At 39.8% G+C, this 27,295-nt stretch overlaps 1 protein-coding gene across 1 annotated transcript in view; it reads left to right on the top strand.

The window, feature by feature from the left end:
* Positions 1-15,614: 15,614 nt before the first annotated feature.
* MYO7B (myosin VIIB) overlaps positions 15,615-27,295 on the top strand; it is a 41,489-nt gene continuing 29,808 nt past the window's right edge. The window contains exons 1-11 of the mRNA XM_053459077.1: positions 15,615-15,786; positions 20,913-21,026; positions 21,124-21,276; positions 21,735-21,919; positions 22,984-23,105; positions 23,714-23,856; positions 24,085-24,198; positions 25,253-25,406; positions 26,093-26,169; positions 26,390-26,509; positions 27,059-27,201. Coding sequence (XP_053315052.1) covers positions 15,769-15,786; positions 20,913-21,026; positions 21,124-21,276; positions 21,735-21,919; positions 22,984-23,105; positions 23,714-23,856; positions 24,085-24,198; positions 25,253-25,406; positions 26,093-26,169; positions 26,390-26,509; positions 27,059-27,201 — 1,343 coding nt within the window. The 5' untranslated portion in view covers positions 15,615-15,768. The remainder of the gene's footprint in view (positions 15,787-20,912; positions 21,027-21,123; positions 21,277-21,734; positions 21,920-22,983; positions 23,106-23,713; positions 23,857-24,084; positions 24,199-25,252; positions 25,407-26,092; positions 26,170-26,389; positions 26,510-27,058; positions 27,202-27,295) is intronic.

Genomic DNA, 27,295 nt, shown 5'->3' with positions numbered 1-27,295 from the left:
GACGATTTTTGGGGGGGGTCTAAATATGGTTCTTGACCCTAGACTCGACTGCTCGACTGGTACGTCCCATCTCCCATACGGTAAAATTAAGAAAGTTAAAAGGTCGCTCCTCCTTAACCAACTAGTTGACGTCTGGAGGGCCAGTCACCCTACTACCCTTGACTACACCTTCTTTTCCCCTCCACATAATAAATATACACGTATCGACGCCTTGTTTGTGTCCCACCACCACCTCTCCTACCTCCACTCTGCTTCCATTGGGACTCAGGCGATCAGTGACCATGTCCCCGTCCATATGTCCCTCCGGCTCCCTTCTCACCCTCCTAGGGTCTGGTGTTGGCGTCTTAATCCCAACTTGATAAATGACCCCTCGTTCCTCCCGGAACTCGAGGATCACCTCAAACACTATTTTGAGGACAATTCTGCCCGAGGTACCCCGGTCCCGACGGTCTGGGAGGCGCATAAGGCGGTAATGAGAGGCCGTCTTATTCAGCTTGGAGCCAAACTGAAACGTTTGGACTACCTGTCCATTATCTCTCTCACGCGTCAAATAGCAACTCTGGAGCTCAGGCATAAGCTTACTCTCTCCCACGACATCCATGTACAGCTCCAGGCTTTGCGCGCCGACCTCTCCTCCCTCCTCGACTCTAGGGTTAAACGCAATTTCCTCCTCGCTAGGAAACATTTTTACGAGTTGGGGATAAGCCTGGGAAACTACTAGCTAGGGCCCTCCGGGCCAAGAGGTCTTCCACCTACATACCTAAGATTAGAGATGCGTCGGGCACGTTGCAGCATCAAACGGAGGCCATTGCTCGCTGTTTTTCTGCCTATTACTCTGAACTATACAACCTGAACGGGGGGAGGGATCCCGACAAACCGACTCTCGATCGTATGGCAGCGTATCTAGATAAACATCTCAAGCTCAGGCTCACTGCCGATGATAGGGTCGGTCTTGACTCTCCCATTGACTTGGAGGAGGTGGAGCGCGCAATCAAGTCCCTACCGAGGGGGAAATGTCCCGGCCCAGATGGCTTCACCCCTTTGTACTATAGCAAATTTTTCCGTACCTTGGGTCCCCAACTGGTGACCTTTTTTAACGCCTTAGCTGAAGGGTCGCCTCTTGATCCCCAAACAAATACAGCCCACATCACAGTCGTCCCTAAACCGGGCAAGGACCCCGAGATCTGTGGCAATTATCGGCCGATTTCTTTGATCAACACTGATCTTAAAATTCTGGCCAAAATTTTATCTCTTAGACTTAACCCTCTCCTTCCCAAGTGTATTCATGGTGATCAGTCGGGATTTGTGCCTGGCCGTGAAGCCAGGGACAATACCCTTAAGGTCTTGAACCTCCTGGCGTTGGCCCACTCGCGCAAAACCCCCCTCCTCCTGGTGTCCATGGATGCAGAGAAGGCCTTCGATAGGGTCTCGTGGGCCTTCCTCTTCCGAGTCCTCAACAAGTTAGCTGTGGGTCCCAGGTTCCTCCAACACATTTGCTCGCTGTACTCTTCGCCTTCGGCTTATGTGCGCGTTAACGGCTTCCTCTCTGATAGGATTGCCTTGGCCAATGGCACCAGACAGGGTTGCCCCCTTTCACCCTTGCTATTTCTTCTTGTGCTGGAGCCCCTGGCCAACGCCATCCGGGCCAACCCCCTTATTTCGGGCCTCTCGGCGGCGGGTCAGGAATTCAAGCTATCAATCTACGCTGACGATATGCTGTGCTTCGTTACTAACCCTATGCTTTCCCTCCCACACCTTACCACTGAGCTGCAGCAGTTCCATGACCTAGCTCAATATAAGATTAACCTGCAGAAATCCGAGATCCTGGGCATACATGTTCCTCCCCCTATGAAATCGCAGATACAGTCCGCCTACCCCTTTCGCTGGTCGGATGCTTACCTGACCTATCTTGGGGTGCGTATCCCGGCCGACCTGTCCACCCTGGTGGACTTGAACTTCGCCCCTCTTCTGGAGTCAGTCTCCACGGACCTGAGGAGATGGTCCTTCAGCCACATCTCCTGGTTTGGGAGGGTGAGCGTTCTGAAAATGAATGTCCTTCCTTAAAAGGTGGTCTAGGACCTTTACGAGATACGTTTGGTCTAACCGTTCCCCTAGACTGGCTCTCTCTTACCTGACCAGCCCTAAAGAGTGTGCCGGTTTGGGCCTCCCGGACATTGAGGGTTACTGGGTTGCCTCCCACCTTCGGAGGGTTCTGGAATGGTCTTCCCACTCGCATAAGCACTGGGTTCAACTTGAAAATTCCTTCTTTCCCACCGACATTGCTGCTGTGCCCTGGCTTTCGCAGAAGCATCGCCTCCCCACCTTACTGCGCCATCCGACTATTATTCCGACGCTGCGGGTATTTTCTAGGACCTTGGCCAGGTACCCCATAACGTCCTGCCCTGGCCCATTGACCCCCATCTCGTCCAACCCGGACTTCCTCCCTGGTCAGTCTCATGCTGACATACAGGTTTTTGTGCCTGCACGGGAACGGGTACTTCGTGTTTCCCACCTTTACGCAGGGAACTCTATCCGCCCCTTGTCGGACTTTGTGTCTGGAACGCCTGTGCCCTTTGGGGCATCTTTCCTATATCACCAGATTAAGCATTTCCTGTCCTCCCTGTCCCCTGCTTCCGACCTGACTAGACCGCTGACTGTGTTTGAGTTACTCCTTACGGACCCCTCCAGGCACTCCCACCTTCTCTCCGCACTTTATAAATTGTTTCTCTCATACCGTACCCATAGGAAACCGTACTTTCTTAGTCTGTGGGAAAGGGACTTGTCCCGCACGTTCGAGCAGGACGAGTGGGACAAAATGATACTGCTCACCCTTAGGGGGGTCACCTCTAGCAAGTTGCAGGAGTCGGCTTACAAGCTCCTCACCAGGTGGTACAGGGTGCCCGCCGACTTGCACCGTTTTCTCCCCCACGTCTCCCCGTCCTGTTGGCGGTGTGGGACTGATGAGGGCACATATTTGCACCTTTGGTGGCACTGCCCCCTGGTGCAGCCCTTCTGGTCGGCTGTGTCCGCGGTGATTAGGGCAGTTGACAACCCCGACTTCCGACCCACCCCTGAGTCCATGCTGTTGCACCATATCCCCTTTGGCATGGGTTCTTATAAGCGGTCACTCACCATTCATTTTATCGCCGCGGCAAGGGCTACCATTCCTTGCTTTTGGAGGCAGGCTAGATCCCCCCCTGTCTCTGTGTGGCTTAAAAAGGTGGGCTTTATTTGCCAGATGGAGGATTTGGTAATGACTTCCAGAGGCTTTGGCTATAAAAATGGGCTCAAATGGTTGCCTTGGAGGGAGTTCCTAGCTTCTCCATCATTTCGCACTGTACTGGGCGATCTTGTCGATGCCCCCCCTGACCCAGGCATCACTTAAGTGGGCTTCCTCTCTGCGCAGTATTGCCCCCCCCCGCAGGTTTCTCCGGGCTTCTCCATCGTTATCCTTTTTTGACCCTATAGTCAGTCCGCTACATTCCTCTCTTTTTATGGACGATTACCGGCGGCGACCTGTCTACCCGTTTCGTTCTCATCCACCTTTTCAGCCGCCCGGGCATCCACATATGCAATCACTGGTATATTTGCAATTACGTGCTTTGTTTTGTTTTGATTTGTTTTGTTTTATTTGTTTACTTTTGTTCTGTACTTGACATTCTCCGGGATGATGCTGCCTGCAGGCTGTTCTCGGTGCGTTGCGCCTGTGGCATTGCTTATGTTATTCCGATGTAGGCGTCTTTATTCCGCTCGTGCGGCACATCTTGCTGTATCGAATAACCTCTAGCTCTGTCCCTTCTCTTGATTGTAACTTACCTGATGTACGATGTGTTTATTGTTACATGACGCCTGATGTATCTTTTCCTCGACTGTATGCACTGTTACCATCTTATCAATAAAACGGAGATTTGAAAAAAAGAAAACTGCACATTAAAAAACGGTGCACATTAAAAAATATCTGGATTCTTCAAAATATTCCCAAACTTCTCTATGTACTACCTCCTATGTATGCCTAAGATTACATCTAGTTCGTACTGGTAAAACTCATCGTGGGGTTGGCTGACATGTTCCTCATTGCACCATGGTGTTTTGCTTTTACAAAAAAGGAATAAAAGTAATGTTTTATATGTGACCTTTGTCTCTTTTGTCTCCTGTGTAGAGTGGATGTGCAATACCTGGATGATATGTGCTTTTGTTTATTATTTCACATACACTATATGGCCAAAAGTATGCGGACATTCTATTTCAAAGCCTTTGTGTGTGAACATTAAAACACCTCACAACTTGAAGTGCTGAGCCTTCGTCTGTTTATTATGCACTAATATTTGACAAGAAGGCTTGGCAGGCCATTTGGGGTCTACACACCTAACTCATCAAACCGTGTCTGTAGACTTTGTCTTGTGCACAGGGGAACCATCATGCTTGGACAGTAAAGGATGTTTCCCAGACTGGTGCTACAAAGTTGGAAGTATACAATTGTGTAAAATGCCTTTGTATGCTGTAGCATTAACATTACCCTTCACTGGAGCTTAGGGGTCAATGCCCTGAAAAACAACACCAGTACTATCTACACCAAACTTTACAGCAAGCACTATGCATTTCCAGTAGGAAGCATTCTCCTGGCATCCACCAAACCCAGATTCATCCATCAGCCTTCAGGTGATGTGTGGTTCATTATTCCAAAGAGCATATTTCCACTGCTCCAGAGCCGAGTGGCGATATGCTTTACACAGCCGGTGGCTGGCATTGTGCATAGTGAGCTTTGTAGCCGCTTGGCCATGGAACCCCGTATAATGAAGCTCCAGACCCAGAGCATTTGTACCAATTTTGCTTCTAGAGCAAATTTGAAACTATTGAGTGATGCTTCAGAGGACAGGCAATTTTTATATCCTAGACGCTTCCACATCATAATAATAGCACTTACAGCAGATCTAGCAGGGCGATCTAACGTGTGTCATGTTTAAGGAAACCAAGCTCTCGTACCACCCGTTCCACATAGTGTTTGTCTATGGAGATGGCTCCCTATGTGCTTGATTTTATACACCTGTCAATCATTTGAAACACCTAAACTAAATAATTAGGTGGTGCGTCCACCTGCCTTTGGTCATATATTGTTTTTTGTAACTTTTAAAGGGTAGGTATGTCTTTTCCAGCCCAGGAAGATGTAAAGCAAACTGACTTCACGTAATGTTATTTTGGTAAAAATAGTTTTGGAAGCAAAAATGCCTTTAGTGTGCCCGAACCAGTTAAAAAATTACTCTTTAATCTGTTTTAATCTGCGTGTCTTCTAACACTGCAACGGTTAATCTTTGTCTAACTGGGAGGGGGGACTAAAGAAGGAATGTCTGAGCATAATGGGATTGCTCAGTAGGGGACAGTGACCTGTTTACAGCCTCCTACATCAAGAAGCCTGTGCTATTTTGTTAGATAAAAAGACTTGATAAAAAAAAACCTCTGTGGCTTCTAAATACTTTGAAAATCATCATTTCATTCTTGAACCATTCTAAACTGCAGTTTGAAGGTAGGTAACAAATTCTCACACCATGGCTTTTTTCTCATATGTAAGGAAAATTGTATGCATTCACATACTATATTTTTAATCAGCTTTTACAATAGCTTTGTGATTACATTTCTGTGGAAAATTGTGTCTTTTACATCTAGATTTACATCTTCTGAAATTATACTACATTTTGGGTTATTTCAATAACATAATCTATAAGTAGAAAAAAACGCATCAGATTTACCTAAAGGGGAACTGTCATTTTTACTGGTTTAAAATATATCCTCAAGGAAGATGAGATGTCTCGCATCTAAACCTTAATTGGTGGAATGGATGAAAAATGAATGGATACAGCTCCATGGCTAAACCCCAAACAGAAATTGAGAATTATAGATTATGACAAATCAATGGGGTACATAGGGTATTAGATCATCTTAAATGGTTAAATGTTGACTTTCTATATTTGAGACCATAAAAAAACACTTTATCCAGAATCCTTAAGATACATCAAAATAAACATAGTGCTGTTACACTCGGCATAGAAAGCCGGAACCCCTGGGCAGAGACTGTACGGCGGGGAAACATAATACTCAGGCTGGCAAACTGAGGGGCTAACAGGAAGCAAAATGCCCTGCAAGCCATTTCAGGAACTGTAAAGATCTACAACAAACAGCCAAATCAGGATCCAACTCAAAAAGGAAAGTCGGGTTTAGCAACTAACAGCAGCTGGACAGGACAAGCCACAGCAGCAGGCAGAACCGTGGTCAAGAACATGCCTAGTCATGAAGCAAAATGGCAAAATATAACTCTCTGGACAAGCTTAGCAGTAAAGATCACAAAGAGCAAGGACCCAAGGTTTAAATAGCAGGTCTGCCAGGAAAGACGAGGTGACAAAAGTCACTTTAATGTCATTCACATAGTTTGTGCATGCACGCGGTCATGGGATCGTGCTATGTGAGACAGGCCTGGAATAGGGGCTATTGGCATAACAAAGGATGCAAGAGTGTGACGTGATGCTCGGCCACGGAGGTAAGTCCTGACACTCCCCCCTCCTCTAGGATCACCTATAAGGTGAAAAGAAATGTGTTGGGAGTCCAACAGAAACTGGGTTTCTTATTCATTGTCAGTCACCACGGAAACTGGTCCAGGATTAGAATTAAATCCAGTTAACTGGTTAGAAACCAAGGGTTCTCCCCACTTTTTCAGTCTATAGTAGGGTTGTAGTGATGTAACCAGGTAACCGTAGTACTGCTGGAGAAGAATAAAGGTAAAAAATGTACCGGACCAAACATTCGGTATTTAGGGCCCCAACAAGTGTCTTTATGGGCGAAATCTCTTGGGTCTGAGTATCAGTTGGCAAGGTTTGTCAATAAGTGAAAAACCGTTGCAGACAAGGAATGATCAATTAAGTCACAGGTTGCTCCAGAGTCTGTCAGTGCAGTGGTGAAATTAGTATTCCCTTTAAACAAAAAGGAGATGGGTACAAAAGAGTTGGTCCCCCAATCCTCCCTAGGTGCTAAAGCCTGGAAGTCCGGGCATTTGGCCCGCGGGCCGCACGTTGGACGCCCCTGTACTGGAGACATAGACTGTAGCTCAAGAAGAAGCCACAATGCTATTCATATGCTGAATTTTAAAACACTGAAATAGGAGACACATAGACTTGTTTAATATCAAATTGACACTTACTACCAAAGGATATACCAGCGTATATTTTCACTTTTTTCCTGTTATTATGTAGAAATTAGCTATATTGAAAAGAGGGGAAAGAGAGAGGGACACCTGCAAAAATAAAAGTACAGACAGTCAGTAAGTCCTTAGCTTTGGATTTGTGCACTGTGCGCTGAATTGTTTTTATATACAAACGAGTATTAAACAAACTAATGTAAAATATCAGAAAATCACGGCTAGCGACTGGATACAAGTGTAAAGATCCAGCTGGAAAATAAAATACTGTAGTTTATGTTTTTCTTTAAAATAGGTGTACACATTTACAATCATGGTTATAAGCCTTTTCCCCACTTTTTTGGGGGTTGGTTACCCCCTGTTAAGAAAGTTCAGTCAGGTCACATATATAAAGCTTGTTCTCCTATGCGCTGAACAATGCTGATTATTTACCATCTTATATGGGCGCCATGGAGGTCTAAAGGATCGTTGGCTATAGACACTAAGCTATTAGTTGTTTGATGTACCTATAGGTAGGTCTTGTATTCTCACTGGCAGTTTGTCTCCCGCGTACTATCCCGATGTTGAATAATGAGATGTATTGTAAACGGGCCACCCCATTTTTTTGCCTTATAAATTCCACTGCTGATGTATGCTTCATATTTAATATGACCGATTAAACTCTTTCAACTTCATTTTCAGATTACCAAACTGCTTTAAGGAGAATGCACCGCACCTAACAACGATGGCACCTTCCTAGGGCAAGTAATATTAAATCTGAAAAGCTCAATATTTCTACAATACTGAATGCAAACAATTTGTGATTGTCTATGTTGTAAACCATGCATAAATTCAATCCCTCCCCATCTCATGAATTCCAGCTTCCTTCCACTAGTGACATTTTGTTACTTTGTAGACAAACAACTACAGCAGTATATTCAAAAAGACATTTTCAAAATGTACCAAATCACATGTTTGCGAAACATTAGTTTTGGCTTAATACATTACCATAGATTAAGTAATTGATTGTACACATTTAGAATGCTAATTTATAGGAAACAAATACTTTTGTATCATAATATTTTTACATTATTAGATTAGTAATAAAATCAGTATAAAGGAAAACCTTATTTCACATAAATCGATAAAACCTTTTTCTTGAAAATGACATATTCGATAAGCAAAATAAGATGATATATTCACAGTAACTTTGGTCCAAAAGATCTGCTGAAGCAAATCCATGAACTGAGAAGTTACAGTTATTCGCATCGAGCAAACATGTTCGTAGACAAGTATAAAAGAGATGCGCACAATATCAAAAGAGAAAAAAATATTTCTAATTCAAGAATAAAATCTATAGAATGTCACATATAATATCACATATAAACACATTTTGTTACACCACAATAGAAAACCCATTGCAGCATTTATTTCCTATTCTGGCAAAGGTTAGTTTTCAACCATGAGTAATGCAAGTATGCATCAGCTGATCAATGAGTGGACACTTGCCATGCTAGCTGAGTACCATTGAGGTGATTCCCGGATGTTGATGATAAGGATATGCTGTATAGGTGTAATAAACCTAGCCTGTTACTGAATCCACTATAATGGGATTTGCTCCTGTGGTGATGGAATGAGTACATGGCTGTCTCTAGACTACAAACACATTAGAGTTAATCTTATTAGCTATACGTCACACAGCCTGTTTCTGAATGAGAGTTATTTTTACATCTTAGTTTCTGCCTTGTAGCTGTTTCTTCTTCCTTGAACAATTAACAAGAACATTAGCCCCTCGGGTATGAGAGAGGCAAAAATCATCTAATTTTTTGTTAACCTTATTGTATATAGATATATTTGTAAGAGAATCATTGTCAAGGTAAATAGGTAGTGTGTTAAACGTATGTATGTCTTCAGTAAGGAAAGGGGGAGAGAGAAAAGGTGGTGGGTCAGGCTGGATAGGGGAAGGGGCTCAATAGGAGAGGAGGGGGAGTTAGCCCAAAGGCTTCTTTATCTCTAGAAAGCCAGTCCCTAGGAGATCACCTGTTGAATTTCAGAGCAAAATGGCTTTAGTACTATGCACTCCCACCGCACCTGTAAACAGTTCCCTCCTTGGATCTGCATCCCCAGCATCTGGAGTCCACTTCATTTTGCTCAATGTAGATGTCTTACAGTGCTAGAATGTCATTAATTTGTATGCACTTTCCTGTATCTTAGATGCTATTCAGCAAGAACATACACAAGATTTTTCCCATGTCCTGTTCAAGACCAGTAATGAACATTAATTTTCACATAAATGGGGAACCGTCAAGCTACCCCCCCACCCGAGATACAGATATACAGATACAGATATACACTGATTAGCCATAACATTATGACCACCTGTTTAATATAGTGTTGGTCTCCATTTTGCCACCAAAACACCCCTTGAATGTTAAGGCATCGTCACCATCCTGACTGGTCTGCAGCTATGCAGCTCCTTAAGCAAAACAACTTTATGTTCTGACACCTTTCTATCAACCAGCGTTAACTTTTGAAGCAATTTGAGCTCGTCTGTTGGATTTTAACCACACGGGCCAGCCTTTTCCCCCCACCTGCATCAATACGCCTTGGCCCCCCATGACCCTGTCACTGGATAGGTACTGACCACTGCAGACCGAGAACACCCCACAAGCTGCAGTTTTGGAGTTCCTCTCACCCAGTGTCTCTGGTATTTATTTAAATTGGTTGGCATTTTTGGTTGTTGTTAGAGTCTCTATACACTGTACCCACTACCTACACAAATGAGCTTACAATAAACAAGCTTCACAATGGGAAGCTGTGAAATTAGTCTGATTTGTGCTCCTAATATTAACTACCCCTAGGTGGCACAGCATGTTAACATTAGAATTTCTTTGTGCATGCAAGGTACAGATCGGAAAGTATAATTATACATGTAGTATGAATTAAAGGGGAGTGAAAACATAACAGGGAGGAAAAATCATACTTACCTGGTGAACAAGGATGACAGTTCCCATAGGTATCCGTACAGTGGGTTTGTAACATGCATACTTTTCATTTTTTTAATTGGTAAACACTTTTTATTTAGTATATAGGACTCTCATATTTAATCTCCTTTAACAAGAGTGTCACTGAATCAGTTCCAAAGAATACTGAACTCTTGTCTGCATCTCCTTTCACATGGAGATTTAGCAATTGTTATACTCCTAATTTGGCATTGTTATTGTTTCAAAAAAGTGGTAAAAATATAAAATGAAACCGTTAAATATCACAACTGCCATGCTGATATCATAATCGAACCACCTGGTTAATATAGATTTATTAATAATAGTGTACATTAACCCGGAGCTGTTCATATAATCAAGGTGTACATAACATTATCTCATGTGCTCATATAAGGTAGGCATTCTGCCTTATAATAAATACCAAAGGCTCAAGACACACCGACCAAAGGTCTCTGTAATGGTTAATGAATAAGGATTTATCAGTTATCTATGAAACTGGATCGGGAAATAAAACATCATTTTCCCATTTAGGTATTTGTACTTGCCAACACAATAGAGTAAGGACAATGAAGAACATTGTTTGGACTTCCTCATGGTATGAAACAGAATAGAAGTAATTAAGTAAAGTCAATGAAGGAAATAATTGGTGAATATAAGTAAAAAAAAAGCAGGGTTAATTTGGATTATTTACCAGACAGTGAGTTTAAGTGAGTTGGTATGAAATGAAAGATCTCATACTCACTGAATTAACTATAAACTACAAGTCAACAAACCAAATTGGTTTTTGCTGCGAAAATTGTGATTTTTTTTTTAAAAAGAAAAGTGAAGCAAGGTGAATAAATCCCTGATACAGGTCACTGCAAAATGATAAGCCATACAATATGAGTGTGGTGGACCGTTACGCACCAATTTATGGACTTTAACAAAAAATAACAAAAAACGTTTGTATTATGTGGCCTGTCTGGAGACATAGAGTGGCTATTTATCCTACAGACAACATCGTTCAAATAGTATAACATAAATGTGGGCTCGTAGGGGGATTGGCTTGGAGTTCAGTTTATGATTATATCAATTACATGCGTGAAAAGATTAGCCCTGCCAAGAGGTGATCAAAGTCCAGTCATAAATGAGAGATACCAAAGCTTATTTACATATTCTTTCTTGGATTCTCTTCAAAGCAGCAGACACATAAGGTAGGCTTTTAAAAAAATAAAATAAAAATAGTATATGAATATTATATATATAAATATATAGTTCTAAGTGAAATGCTTCTCTTTGGCTAATATTTGATTGATAGTCACCATTTGTAGCTGTTGTAATACTGATGAGGAAAATGATATGATGATTCTTACAGGGTCCTCACATGCTGTTAACATGAGTCACAGCATTAAGAAGGTATACATTTTCCAGCGTTTAGGTTAGAGTACATTTCTAGGTCTGATGATATAGGAACATTCACTTATTTCATTAAAAACACATTATTTAATTGATTTCATTGACCCTTGTGAGGAACGGCCTGTCTACACAGTACTATCAGGTTCCGGGTTCCTGCTAAAATAACAATGACCAATATGCACTATAAAACAGAGCAAGAATCAGAGCATATCCAGCTATTACCATTGAAAAAATACATTACAAATAAATATTGGGGATTCTGTTACACTATATGGTCATATATTGCTTAGCCCGCCATCTCCGGTCATTATTATTTTAGCAGCAACCGGGGAATCCAAACGTTTATGCTCTTCAGGCTGTGCTCCCCTTTCTGTGTATATATATTTTTTTATTATGCACATTTGCAGTTTTTGACCAAATGTTAGAGTTGGGTAGCCACTCCTGCCACACAGATGCCTCATTAATGGTGTCCAGAGAAGGCTTTAAATTGCCCAAGAGACTCATTTGGGTTAAAATGCCGCACTGTCCCACTGATTCAGCTCCTTGATAAGCAATATAAAAATTAGATTTCGCCGAAATTTAGGTACTTTTGACATAGTGGTGGGGTAAGCAATATGTGACCATAGAGTGTGACGGACTCCTCAAATATTTATGCCTTAGATAGCTGTTGTTTGAATGGTATTGGCTGTTTGAGCTGATTTATTGCTCTGTTTAGTACGCAGTATAGGATATCCTTTTTCTTTAACTCTGTTACACTAGTTTTAAACATGGATTAAGTATCTGCTAGGCATAGTACCTAATTTGGAGACCATGTTTGCCAATTAAACAAACATAAAAAGACAGTCTACTGTCCAAAAGTGCCTTACTAGTGATTAATTTATGTTATGTATTTAGATGGCTACGCAAACCCAAGTATATATATAAAATCTGCCATCAGGGCTTTATATTCAGACCCCGAGGCCAAAGACAATATGTCCCTGTATAACAGCTGATTGCTTGGGGAATAGCAATGGCACAAGGCAAGGATGCCCATTGGCACCTATGCTGTATATCCTAACAATGAAACCTTTTGCAGCCAGGATTAGAAAAAAATAGAGATATATAGGGTGTTACATTGGATTACTGATAAAAAAATCAGTCTATATGCAGATGATATAGTTTTAACTTTAACAAATCCTATGTTATTTTTAAAAGCCTTTATGAATGAAATAAAAATAATTACGGACTAGTTTCCAATTACCAATTAAATATGGGAAAGTCTCAAGCAATGGTGATTAAGCTGGACTCAAAAAATTATAAAGCTAAGTTTCCCTTTTGACTATGGCAGAGACTTCACATATTTAAGATTAAAATACTTCCAAGGATCCAAGAGATAGCCCAAGTCAACAACCAGCGTTTAATTAAAGAATCTAAGTTACTAACAGTATGGAAAGCACCAATACGCTGATTGGGCTCATAAACTTTATTAAATCATTTGTTCTTCCCAAATGGACTTACCTTTTTTAAGAATACTGCCCTTATCTATACCTTTGGGTTGATTGCGCAATCTACAGAGACGTATTATGTACTAATGAGAAGAAGCTGAGATTAAGTAGGTCTTAATTGATGAAAAGTATGATAAAAGGTTACCAGTGTGAAAGTGGTACAAGATTCAATCATTAATGATGGAAAATATAGACCCTGCTTTAAAATTTTTAATGGATTGGATAGCCCAATCCAATGTTTATTTTTTTAATTCAAAATATATTCAGATAGAAAAAAAATATGAATATTTCAGACCCTAGTTACACTGACAAAAAAAATATAGGAATGATTTTGAGATTAATGAATGGTGTGGATCCCTGTTAAAGGTAAAAAGGTTAGCCACTGTTTAGAGCTTCATTAAAAAAATAATACATGTCACTTGGTACCAGCCATAATGTGTAAAGTATTTCCTTCATCACGAAGTCTGTGTTGGAGACGCAACAACAACGATGGCAGCCCAACACAAGTATGGTGGAGCTGCCATAAACTTCAGAATTTGTGCAAGTGAATATTTAAATTTCCTTTGTATTAAAAAAAGATATTCAAAATTAGCTGAAATTGTTCTATTGCAGCTAAGTTTACCCAAAAATACCCTTCTTTAAAATATGTATTATTATTCAAGGTTTAATAGTAGTGAATGTTGTTACAAAACCATATACAGAGCTGGTGAAAAATAAACCATCAAATACATCTCCAACATAAGATCGAAAAAGGCAGTAATACTGCAGTTTTTTGGACATGAAAAAACCGCAATACTGCACTTTTACTGCAGTATTACTGCACATTTACCGCACTTTTACTGCATTTGTACTTCACTGTACTGTAGTTTTACTGCACTTTTTTTTATATTGCAAACCTACAGTTGTACTTCAATGTACTGCAGCTTAATTGCATTTGTACTTCCGTACAAAAATAACTTCAGTACAGTGAAGTACAAATGCAGTAAAACTGCAGTAAATGTGCAGTAATACTGCAGTAAAAGTGCAGTATTGCAGTTTTTTCATGTCCAAAAAACTGCAGTATTACTTCAGAAAAAACTGCAGTAATTTCTTCGTAAGGGATGTCTTCTAACTTTGTTAACTCTGTCATATTTGAAACACGGTGAAAATTATGAGCTAACTCCCAAAGAATATTCTTCCATTTAATACCCTTAAAACCCAACCATCTGACCTCCACCTTTGATGCATCCATATCCAATAGAGCTAATACATATAGAATACATATAGAAGTGCCCGAAGATCCAGATCAAGCACCTGCTTGAGAACCAGACTTCTTTCTTAGGAAGGACTACCCAATGGAGGAACAGGAAGGGGACCCAACATCCTACTCAGCGCCGCCTTCTTCAACAATTTTTCACCAACCATACCTGGTTGTGTATGTGCCACGCTGGTGCCTATGATTAAGCACTAGATGTAGCATGAAGTGTCTTAGGTGTTGTATTTCCATTACCCTTTTTGGGGGTTAGTGTCCCTGCTGTATTGTGATTAGATGAAATATTGATGCACAATAAATAAAGCAATTTATTTATTTGGATTTTTAATTCTATGCCTCCACCGAGACCTGCCTTCTTCATGGGATTTGTGAAGTACCTTATGTAATACCGACCCCTTGCAGGCCAGGCTTTCCCCCAATACCACCCAAAAGCCACACCTTTCCACTTTCCTATCATACCCCTTTGCACTACGGTTTTCCACTATGATGCTTTCTGGTGCACTGGCATCCTCTGTAACTTAACTTAAAATTTACAATCTACTATAGAGTTTCGTTTGCATTCATTCATTGAACTTAATTCAGTGCATTGTTTTGGGGATTATTATTACAACGTTCTTTAGGTGATTTGTTTGTGATCATTACTATGATGAATAGTAATTTTTTATTTTCCCTGAGTGTGGTTTTATGATGCTATTTGAGCACATCACTCTTTAGTTACATAATTGTCTCATGTACTTTTGAATGTAATACATTAATTTGGGTATTAAAAGTTTGTTAATACATTTCTATCAGCAATGTGTTTTTAAGGGACCCGCCTTAATGAACATGCTCGGGTATCACAAGGATATCCAAACATTTCCAGCAGTACATCTACAGTAGATGGTGTGGGACATAATGGCACTTGTTAGAGATGCTGGTTGTATCTTCATGAAATGGACTCTTTATATGCCTCTTTTGCCAAAGAACAAAGGGATGTGCATGGAAATGTGTCAGGTATCAGAAATAAGAAAGTTAACAGTGTTATAATTAAACACCAGTTTTAAAAGAGAGAGGCAAATGATTTAAATTCAGTTGGTTATGTGTATTTGTTACAATTTTGTGTTTTTCAATATTTATGTCCTCTATGGAGTAAATTTCATTCCACGTGGCAAAATATTCATCAGTGTTTAGAGCATAATAAATATTGGCTTTATCAGCTTTACTCACTGGGATGCCATTTCAGACAAAGTTCTGCTTGGTTCATTATGTGTTCATACTTTTCTCTATAGTTTCTACAAATGAGTATGAACATCCAGTTATTCATCATCAAAATGTACAACTAACACCTACCCTCAGCATCTGTCTATTCTAGCTCCATCATAAATACATGCAAAGAACCCAGTTTGTTGGGTTTTTTTGTTGAGACCACTTAACTTAATTCAGTTCTTCTTCTTCTCTGTAGGTAACATCTTCAAGCCAATATCTTGACCAGAGATGGTTATCCTTCGAAAGGTAAGGGCCAGGTGCTGAAATTTGAAAAGCAATGTCTAATAGAGCTACATAAAAAAGAAAAGTGCTTTACTTGCTAAACAAATACATCATTATCTAAAACTCTTTGGAAGGCTATTTTCTCCCAAATCCTGACTTTAGTGCAATGGTTGATCAATTCAGGAGTTCTATTCAGAATGGCTCTCCACATACGAACTGGCAGTGATTTGCCCCTTTGGTGTGCAACTTCAAGGGATCCAACTTATTTTAGCAGCAATTTTGTTGAATGTTGGCATCAATATTGACTATTACCTAATAGCTTGTAGATAAAAGGTGACTATACAGCGCACAAAAGCAACAGGTGAGCTACACAAGATACAATTCATGCCCTTTTGCTAGTTTATTTGCTTCATAGAGTGTTTCTTTTTAGAGTGTTTTTCTTTTTTCTTTTCCATTTCTTTAGTTTCTTTTGACTAAGTATTTACCTACGTTGTTCCGTGTCTTTAGTGCCACTGTGGGAGGCAGATGAGGAAGGTATTAACAGTAACCTCACGTCAGTAACCTCAATGTTCTACCATTCATTTTCAATAAGCCCTGTCCAAGTTATGTCTATTATCCATCAACCATTTTATGAAAATGCCTCTCCTACAAAAAAAAAACAGGAGTTTGATTGGCCTTTGTACATGCACTGCGGAATTGCACACAATATAACTTTCATTTGTATTGCATTGTATAATGAACTACATGTATATTTTAGGAGGCAGTTTCACTGTGACACGTCTAGCACAAGGACATTGACATTTACGCATGTCAAAGTTCATAAGCAGGATTAACTGAAAATTGTCACAGCAAAACTGGGAATTTAGTTTATTACCTTACATATGCTTACAGTTGTAATCTCTGAATAACACAGGATTGCTGGATCCCTCTTCATTTTTTACTGCTTGGTCTTTTATGTTGGAGCAGAAGCTAATTTATGAGCTAATAACAAGTAAAAATACACCTCAAAGATTTGTTCAGCACAGATGGTCCCAAAATTATGTTTTCTCCATGTCTTTGGAGTATTGTTTTGTGTTAAATCGAATGTGATTTAGCCTCAACAAAACACTGAGTATTAAGTTAAGATTAACAGTAGATTTATCCACATTTTTGTTCTTAGTTTTAGATACTTGCATTATCAAGGTTATTATAGATGTCGGTGGAAACTAAAACTTGAATGATCATTTTTTAAATGTTTATCCTATGTTGTCATGTATGCAGCGATGTAGTCATACTGGATGCTGTCCTACTCTCACCCAGGGCAGAATCCCCAGCCACCCCCTCCATGGCCATCATTTGGAATATGACATCATATCCTGACGCTCCATATCTTAAAGGTGCAAAATGCCAGATGAGGCCATATGGAGATTGTGCCCAGTTGGCACAGTCTTCCAAGGTGGGGCAGTTGAGGAGATCAGAGATATTCATTGTAACTGGTCCACTAAGCAGCAGAGTGACTGACCTGCTGCCCTAGTTGACCCAGGCCAGAATATACTACGCTGCATGTATGTGTGGCTATGCCAGCATTTGTGGTAGGAAAGCAATGCCAGCTGTTTCACTGGTCATTTATCCGTCGTCCCGGAGAAGGGAAGTATGCTACATGGCAACAAATCAGTAAAACATGTTTACATTACCTAGGAGTCATTCCTTTAACAGTTCAATTAAATCGAAAACCATCTGTGTCCAACTCTTTAAGGTCTGATTAAGTCAGTTTTTTGTTGCACCTTAGTGGTGACAAGACAAAACATTAATCTCACTCTGCAATGTGTTACCTTAGCAGATTTGCCATTTTATCTTTTTCCTCTAAAAGTTTAATTGCATAGAGACAAGAAACATTAAAGATACTTTTTATGTTTCAATTGCAAAAACCTGTTATTATTCGGTTTTGTGCCACATGACAGTTAAATATTCCTTTAACATTTTTGAATGAGACAACATTTGGTATGACAAACGGGAGTCACCATGGAAACCAATGGATTGTGCCTGCTGATTGCTCCACATTTAGCAGGTGGTCTTAACCATTTGACAACAATTGACGTACCTAACAAGTCATGGGTTTAACCAGGGCCGGCCTTAGGGGTCTGCGGCCTGTGCGTCCGCACAAGGTGCCATGGCAGCAGGGACGCCTGCCTGGGACTTAAATTAAAACATTGTTTTTTTTTTGTTTTTTTTTAAACATTATTTAACATCCTTCATGTTAAATAAAGTTAAAAAAAACAAACAAAAAATGATGCTTTAATTTAAGTCCCAGACAGGAGTGAAATTTTCAGCAACCACTCGGCGCCCGTCACTCTCCGTGACTCCGTCGCGGTGCCGGCATTTCATGTTGAGCGCCGGAATATGACATCATATTCCGGCGCTCAACATGAAATGTCGGCACCGCGTCAGAGCGGGAAGACGGATGCCTCCTCCGCAGGACTCCAGCAACAAGGTAAGTGAGGATAATGAGGAGTAGGGAGAGGGAGTAGATAGTTGGGGGGGGGATAGTGAGAATGGGGGGTAGTGAGAAGGGGCAGGGGCGGGGGAGGTAGTGAGAAGGGGTCGTCAGAGGAGTATTCCGCACAGGGCGCCAGAACACTTAAGGCCGGCACTGGTTTCAACCAATCTTAGAAAATGTTCAAAAATCACTTTCTTCTTCTAGACGGTGTTGCTGTAATGCATCAATATGTTGTAACCTATCTAAAACGTATCCATTCATTGGGGTGTTTTTATTGGACTTCTTTTGCTGAGTTGAGAGCAGAGTCCTATAATCACAATGTCACAATCGTACACTGAACCTTCTTTTTTATTCTAGCTACGTGGCAACCCCCACAGCAGTATCCATCTCAAAAAGGTCCTCTATTCAACATTCCAATGGCCTCAACTCATAAGGCCAACAGTGCCTCTTATCAACAGGCCAGTATGGGTTACCAAATCCTCCCAACCCAGTAGATAGTTAGGCATTAGAAACTTATATGGCTGCCCTGGTGTCCTCTATGTGTATGTCTTCCTCCCCACCATCCACCTTTAGCTCTTACTGCATAACTTTGACAAAAGTGGTTAATGCTTTACTTTTACAGGGTTTCTATAGGTGTCAACATGGAACAATCACTTATTGCATCACTTTTAAGGAGCACTACTAAATCTCTCTGTAAATATAAGTAATACATCACCAATTGAGTATTGGCATCAATCAAATATTTCTCATTTACAGGCAGTGCCTTCTGCAGCCTCTTCATTAGATAATGGTGGTGTATACAGTGCCCTCCACTAATATTGGCACCCTTGTTAATATGAGCAAAGGATGCTGTGAAATATTGTCTTAACCTTGTTAAATGTGTGAACACAGTGCACATTTATAAAAGGAATTCTACATAGTTAACTAAAGGATACAGTGTGAGAGGTGCGATCAAATTACCTATGTACCTTATTACTATCAACTATTGCTCTTATTTGACATAGTGGTATATTAACGTTTAACATATTGAAGAACAACACAAATATTAATTTATATTCATTAAGAATATTCATTTGATTTAACCATGTTTCACATGTTAATCATATGCATGTGGTTGGATAATTTTTTTAGATGTACCTCTCCTGGAATTGATGACGAATCACTATTATAACCGCCCCGGTCATTAATAGTTGTTTTCATAAGTAATCTTATCTGCCCCATCATGTCATAAACTGTCCATGCACACACTACGTCAGTGTTGCTTGTTAATTATCAGACTGGTTGCCATGGTACCATAACGAGAAAATAGAATGTCTGTTCGCTGACGTTAAACGTTAAGGCATTTGTGTCAAATCAAATTCCCTAGTGTAACACTGCCTAGCTAATACTGATTACTAATTAATGAAGATCAGTGGTTTGTTAGTAGGCAAACTTACCAAAAATATAGGTTGCTGATGTAATAAAAACTACTTTATGAATGCAGACCAATAAAATAGGGAATCTTGCTGCACATATTTATTGATACTTTGGAGACAAATGAGCTTTCAAAAAATACTGGCTTGAATCCATAGTTGATATTGATCCATGCGGTTGATATTGATATACAATGAAATATGATTTCAATGCAGTGTGAGAGCAATTTTCAGAATGTGTTTATTTACACACTAAAAGTAAAAAAAGTATTGTGTCTGTCACGGCTTGTAGCGTAAATAACTTAATGACAACTGTAACTGTACCGGTAACACCTTTTGTTTGACAGTTTGCGTAATTTTTTTCTGGAGATGTCAAGTTAAAAAGTTACATTCTTTGACATGGAGATCTACAGCAGTCTGTGGTAGGGTCAGCATTATCTGATCAGGCATTTTCCCTTCTCCTCACCCACCCTTACAAAGGGTGTCCAACAACAATCAGCAACTTGACAAGAGGGGAGAGAGAGCTTAATACAGAGAAATAATCATGCAGATCCTGATCTCATATATATTAGGTGGTTTTTAATGTGCCTTGATTGTTTTATACGCGCAATAGAAATTTTCCATGCTAATAATTGTCAGTGATGCATACGAACAGGTATTATATTTAAACATGGAACACACAATTTTTGTACTTTGCTCCTGTAATACCACATTTGAAAATATGTGTGTTTAAAAGGACATGTATCTTTATTGAGTTCGTCAGGGTTTTCTTTTTATTGACTCAAAAAGTAAAATAAAAATACAGGTCATTAGTGTCACGGTCACCCCTTCGTTGCCGCACGCGCGTGTGCAGAAGATTGCTCGCGCGCGGTGGTTGCCAAGTTCCCCGGTCACCCCTTCGGTACCGCAAGTACTCTTGCTACTTCTTGACTTTGCGGATTGTTTATTTCAATGAGAACTGTATAGTGTTTCCTAACTGTGACATTGTATACTCTTACTTACTCACTGTACACCTTTTATGGTCCAATTTGTTTCATTTGTATACTTGCAACACAATGTATGCATTTCATATCTTTTTAATAAACTGAGATTCATGAAAAAAAATGTCTACTGCAAAAAAACAAGTTATATTTTTTCTTCGCTAGAAAATTTGTATACAAATAGACCAGTTGATATGCAAGATTAAATTGTTTCTTTATTATTTTGTGTTGCTCAATACCTGACTCATGCATAAACCTGTGTCTTGGGTTTTTCGATCGCAGGGAGAGCATGTTTGGCTCGAGATTTCATCCGGCCCTGACAACAAAGTGCCCATTGGAGCCGTGGTCAAAGAATCTCACAGTGCAGAGACTTTGCTTGTGGATGATGATGGCAAGGTGAGCTAGAAAGAGCAATGAACCGTTTATTGTGCACTCTCTCCAGTTTGTGATGAGCTGTTTGTGATACTACATATTGTCTTCTTGTGTGTCTCAGGAGCACTGGATCTCAGCACGGAATCAGACTAGTGTCCGCTCCATGCACCCCAGCTCATCCAAGGGAGTTGAAGACATGATTCGACTGGGAGAACTTAACGAAGCTGGAATTGTTCACAATTTGCATATTCGATACAAGGAGAACAACATCTATGTGAGGGAGTATTAATTTGAACATAAGTGGCTTAGAGTTAAAAATTAGTGGCTTAGAGTTAAAAATGGGGTTTAACTTGAACATCCTGTCTTCAGAAAGATTTGGAAATTTATATAAATAATGCACTTTACAATTGTCGACAGTTTCTTGAGCCACTAGCAAAGGCTATATAACAATTTAATTTAATGTTGTTGATTTCAGCCTTAACTCAATAGATTGGCAGTGTTGTGCTGGACATGACAGCAACACAAAGATACTGAACTGCTACCTCATCCCACAGAGTTTTGTGTCATCTCAAACGTCCATTGAATTAAATAGGGCATCCAGATGTCTTCACGATCTTTATGAACATGAAAAATTTAGAATTTCCAACCACCAAGATTGACAGATTTCAGTTACATAGCCAACGCTTTCTTGTATGTATGTAATCATGAACTAATGACATCTTGTTGTTCTAGACATACACTGGAGCAATCTTGGTGGCTGTGAATCCATATGAGGAGCTGCCTTTGTATAACACAGAACAGATCCAGTTGTACAGAAATCGTCGAATTGGAGAGCTTCCTCCCCATTTATTTGCCTTGGCAGACAGCTGTTACTTCAACATGCAGAGAAATAAGGTTGATCAATGCTGCGTCATCAGGTATTGGAAAAGAACCTGTCATTGCAGAATAAAATTATTTTAAAACCTGTCAATTGTGTATGATATTGCTAACTTTAAACCATTGTGCTTAACTAGGCCTGGAGGACCTCAAACAGGTAAGTAATAAATAATGTATGGTTAATTTTGCAGCTCACAAGGCCCTCAGCTTTAGAAGTAAAGTTTCAGGTAAAACTGTATATATAGGTCTGGTTATTTTGTAACATTGAATAATATGACCCATTCTTGAATTGTAACGGAAAAACCATTAGTAAAATCAGCCCCTGACTGGCCAGCTGGCACATTGGGCAAATGCACGGTTGGCCACTATCCACCCAAGCCACATACTCACCCCATCTGTCACTCCACCTGCCACATACTATGTGAGAATCAAAACATAGTTGCTGCTCTGGGCCACCCCATAATTGCCAGTCTGGTCTTGAGTGTAATATATGAGTTATTTTTTAATACCCTTTCCTTCCACAGCCATACAATTTTTTTTAAACTAACAGTTTGATTTATATTTTACTATTGCATTCTAATGTGTTGGGAAATAAATCAGTGTAACACCATATTAGCTGAATAGTTCCAGCCTTAATCAGCATGCCAACTGGTGCTTATTGCTTAGCGATTCAAAACCTAGAAATATAACTCCCGTACGGGGATTTGGTTGCCCATAGTCCTTTCCACATAGTCTTATAATGCTTGGCACATGAGCTTTTTCACCAGTGCTCCGCAATTCAGGTGACAATGACATCTTATTTATAGTGAATATTCACTAGTAACTACCTATAGTGTTTTCTACCAGGCTCTTATTTTTGGATGTTTTTATCATATGTTGTATGGAACACTGTTATTAAATTGACCAGTTTATTATTTTGCCATATTACCGTAGTTTCTATAAGCAAAAAATATGTATTTTACCTTCATCTAGACACCACTATTCCCTTTCTTTCTTAATATTGTCCTAAAGCTGTTATAGATTTTGTCTTATTGGAGTAAACCACAGTAGTAATTTGATCCCTTGTGCTAATGGTTCCATAATCTAGGATTCTGTCCTCTTTCAGTGGTGAGTCTGGAGCTGGGAAGACGGAGAGTACCAAGCTGATGCTGCAGTTTCTGGCTTCGGCAAGTGGTCAGCATTCATGGATAGAACAACAAATTCTGGAAGCAAATCCCATCATGGAAGGTTAGTCCAAACATCTGGGCACATATAAAAAAATAATTACATGTTTATGAACATAGTACCATCTACATTTCCCCTGTAGCACACCACCTTACTTCTCTACATGTTGAAGACCAATAAGCATGGTGTATAATATGTGGTACAGATAGTTTAAACATATATAATATATATACAGTATAATTATAGGTTATGGCCATGGGTGTATGTCTGGAGTACCTATGACAAAGTATAAAACTCCCTCCCATGGATTGGCAGAGTAATGTGTACTATATTCCATGGTGGGATCTCCACCTCATGGTTAGGTGTACAATGCAGTGGAAGGAGAGTGCTTTATGATGGTGAACACATACACCAGCAAAGGTAAGTACACAGGCTCCCTACCTGCTTGTTTGTGGTAAATTAGGTTGGATAAAAGCATTGCTTGGGGGAATCAAAAATAAAATTGTAAGTGGCCTGGATGCATCTTAAATCTGATTTACATGGACATTATTTCAGGATTATGTGGTAGAGCAAGTATCCCAATAGCTCAGAAAACATTCTTAACATTTTTAGCGTGCATTGTCTCTGCCTAATCTCCATGCCTCTCCTTTACTTTTGTCTTTTCTTTCCAGCTTTTGGAAATGCCAAGACCATCCGCAATGACAACTCAAGTCGATTTGGCAAATACATAGAAATCCATTTCTCCAAAGAGAATGTTATAGAGGGAGCCCGCATCGAGCAGTTCCTACTGGAGAAATCACGTGTATGCCGACAGGTCAGGGCTCACATATGGGTCACTGCATTGCTAAAATTTCAAAAAAAAATTAGATATCTTTGATAATAGAATATATTTTGTACTTGTGAGTGATAGATGTATGTCAGCTCTTTGAATAATCAAAAATGTATGTTACCTTATTAAAATGTTATTAATATATCTTGGTGGAGAGATTTCTTTTTTGTGATTTATAATAGATTTCTTTACTGTACATCTGGTGTTCTTCAGGCTACAGGAGAAAGAAATTACCACATATTCTATTGCATGCTGTTGGGAATGAGTTCAGAACAGAAAAAGGAGTTAAAGCTGGGCAGCCCTTCAGAATACAGATACCTGACAATGGTAAGCCCCTCTTTCATGTGTAATTCTGTTTTCTCTTCCTCTGCCAATGCAAACAGGACAACGCTGATGTGTGCTGCTTTATTTGCTCTTTGGGCATCAGAGGGATTTACTGAACAGCACTATTTGACTAAAGACTTAAAGGACTGCTCCGGGTGATTGGGGAAAAAAAAATAAATATATATATATATATATATTAGACTCCAGTTTGCATGTTGCTGGTGTAGGTATAATTAGTTATTGAAGGTACAAAAAGAGACTGATGTGTCATCAACTGAAAGGGGGAAGCATATACAATATACTTTTTGCACATGCTCTTTAGAACTCCCATGGATGTTAGCGGGAGCTGAGCTCAACGGAATTAGTAGATGCTATTGACTGTCGCTACTCGCAGTGACTTCAAACGGAAGGCTACAGAGCATGTGCAGGCAGATTACTTGCATATGCTCTGTAGCCCCATGTAGCTTGTTGGGGGTTTCATTAGAGGCTCCAGTACCTAAAGAATGGATGCACCAATTTGCAGCCAGTAGAATGCACTTAGAATTGGGAATTAAGGGTATACCATTAAGGGTATATCTCTGAAAGTATATTCACACAACAAACATAGTTACATATCTCTCTCTCTCTATATATATATATATAGAGAGAGAGAGAGAGAGAGAGAGAGAGATATGTAAATCATTGTTCTGTGGACGAGTCAGTACTTATTTTTGTTCTTCACTATGTTTAGCTTTTTAGCCTGTACCATGCATGTTATTGTCTGTTTATACACCGTTTCAATCAGATGCAATAGTTAATTACTACATATACAACATTTATTGTTATATCAGTCATTAGGTTAATTTGTAAATTTTGTAACAGAGAAGTTTGCCCAGATCCATGATTACCAGTATTGGTTCCACTCTCTCATAAGCATTCTTTAGCAATGACAAAATATTCTTCAATAACATAGACACTCTTTATATTGGAGTCAGAAATGGAACTATGATTTGTCTTAGATATTTCTCCCATCATCCTGAGACAGCCTAGATTGAATGCATTTTTTCTCTGAACTCAGGGTAACTGCACAAACTGCGAGGGTCGCGATGATGCCAAAGACTATTCTCAGGTCCGTTCTGCCATGAAAATCCTTCTTTTCACTGACACAGAACAAAAAGAGATTGTTAAGATGCTTGCAGCTATACTCCACCTGGGCAATTTGATTTTCCAAGGTATGTGTGCATGCTGAAAATTACAAATCTGCACAGTACATAAAAAAACAAAACACTGTTATTATAGGCACAAAAGACAGTGTAATAAGGTACCAATATAGTGGCTGTGAACCTGCCCCCCTGCATCTCAATCGCATGGCTGATTTGTATATGCCATTATATTCCCATAAGTCACCAATATATACTGAATACGGCTCAGGTAGGCACTTCAACAAGCAGCAAAACTTCAACAAACTTCAACAGTTTGAGTGGAAGGTTAATTTCCAAACCCTAGACCCTTTGAGCTATGGAGGGTAGCTCCCCTCCTGTGCTGCAACTAAGAGTAGGGGTTGCTAGCAAAACCCAGCCATTCTTTGAGCTCTATTATCAGTGATGCAATGGAAATCTATCCATGTTACTAGTGGTCCTGGCTTCTGATAAATCACTAGAGGCTCAGGGAATTTGTGGTGCTCTCAGTATTGATCACTGACCGGTGTTTTATGATAGTTTGTGCTAATTTTACAGCAAGCACCTGCATGGCGTATATGTGATACTTCAAGCTCATTGTAATGTTTATGCACAGCTGTTGAGTCTCATCCAAGGTGTTTAAAGATGAAGATATGATTATTTCTGCATTGACTTAAACATTGTGCACAACACTGTGTAAGCTAGCATCCCTCATCAATCTCATTGATTGTGATCTCCAGGAGCAATGTTTGGAAATCTTGATTGTTCGGATGTCTGCGAGTCCATTCACCTATCCACTGTGGCTGATCTTCTTGAGGTAATTAAAAGAGGTCATTTGTATTCATAATCCATGCTTTATAATTATTTAGCACGGCACAGTTTCTCACCAGTTGTACTTTCAAACTCCCGAATACAAAAACTTATAATTTACTTGTTTCCTTAGCTTAGTGTGCAAGAAATATATTCTTTTCAATGAAATAGAATACAATATTCGAAATATGATGTGTTTACTGGCAATTGTCTTTTTTTTCTTCCAGGTGGACTCCAGTGAGTTAAAGAATTGCCTCACGAATCACACCATAATTGTCCGAGGGGAGAGCGTGAAGAAGCCGCTGAGTTGCATACAGGCCTCTGATGGCAGGGATGCATTTATGAAGGTAAGGATGAAGAACTTTGCCAGTTGATTGCAATCCTCTCACTGCATTATAGGTATATTTCTAGTAGAAGCAGAAATCACATTTATGTGTATGAAACATTTGGTAATTACTAAGACTATTCTACATTTCAGATTTGCTGTGTATTATTTATAGATACTGTTAAACTTGAGATAAGAAGCAATTCTTGGTGCTGCCCAGGTAGTGCCCCAGAATTACATCAGATCAAACATATGGTTCCACTTTATACACTTATACCTATAATTAGCTTATATGATGTTTACTGCACAAGTCTTGGAACAAGGCTCCAGAGGGCTGTGTTCTCACAATAGACCTCATCAGTGTAAGGTTCCGTATTAAATGACGTTCTAGACCATTTATCATCCTTTCGGTTCCCTTATCTTTCTACTGATAATTGAACCTAAGTAGTCTGATCTCAGAACCCAGTGTCAACGAATGATGAAACATGGAAATAAACGTTCTTCAGTACTGACACCTCTGTATGTATTGTAAAATACAAGTCCTTGGTTAACCAGTGTCTTCCATATCCAGGGTATATACGGAAGGTTGTTCATGTGGATAGTTAATAAAATTAATGGTGCTATATTCACACCTGAGTCAAAAGATCTTGGAAACGAGCGCAGATCTGTGGGATTACTTGACATCTTTGGGTTTGAGCATTTCAATACAAACAGGTAAAATAATCTTACTTTTACTTGAAAGAATTAGTGCTCTATATTTAAATTAACTTATGCATTAAGGTTATCTTATAACAAGTGTTCTGTGTAT

Source organism: Spea bombifrons, chromosome 3 (genome assembly GCF_027358695.1).
Source record: "Spea bombifrons isolate aSpeBom1 chromosome 3, aSpeBom1.2.pri, whole genome shotgun sequence".
NCBI classification, from domain to species: Eukaryota; Metazoa; Chordata; class Amphibia; order Anura; family Pelobatidae; genus Spea; species Spea bombifrons.
This window is presented reverse-complemented; position numbering and strand designations above follow the sequence as displayed.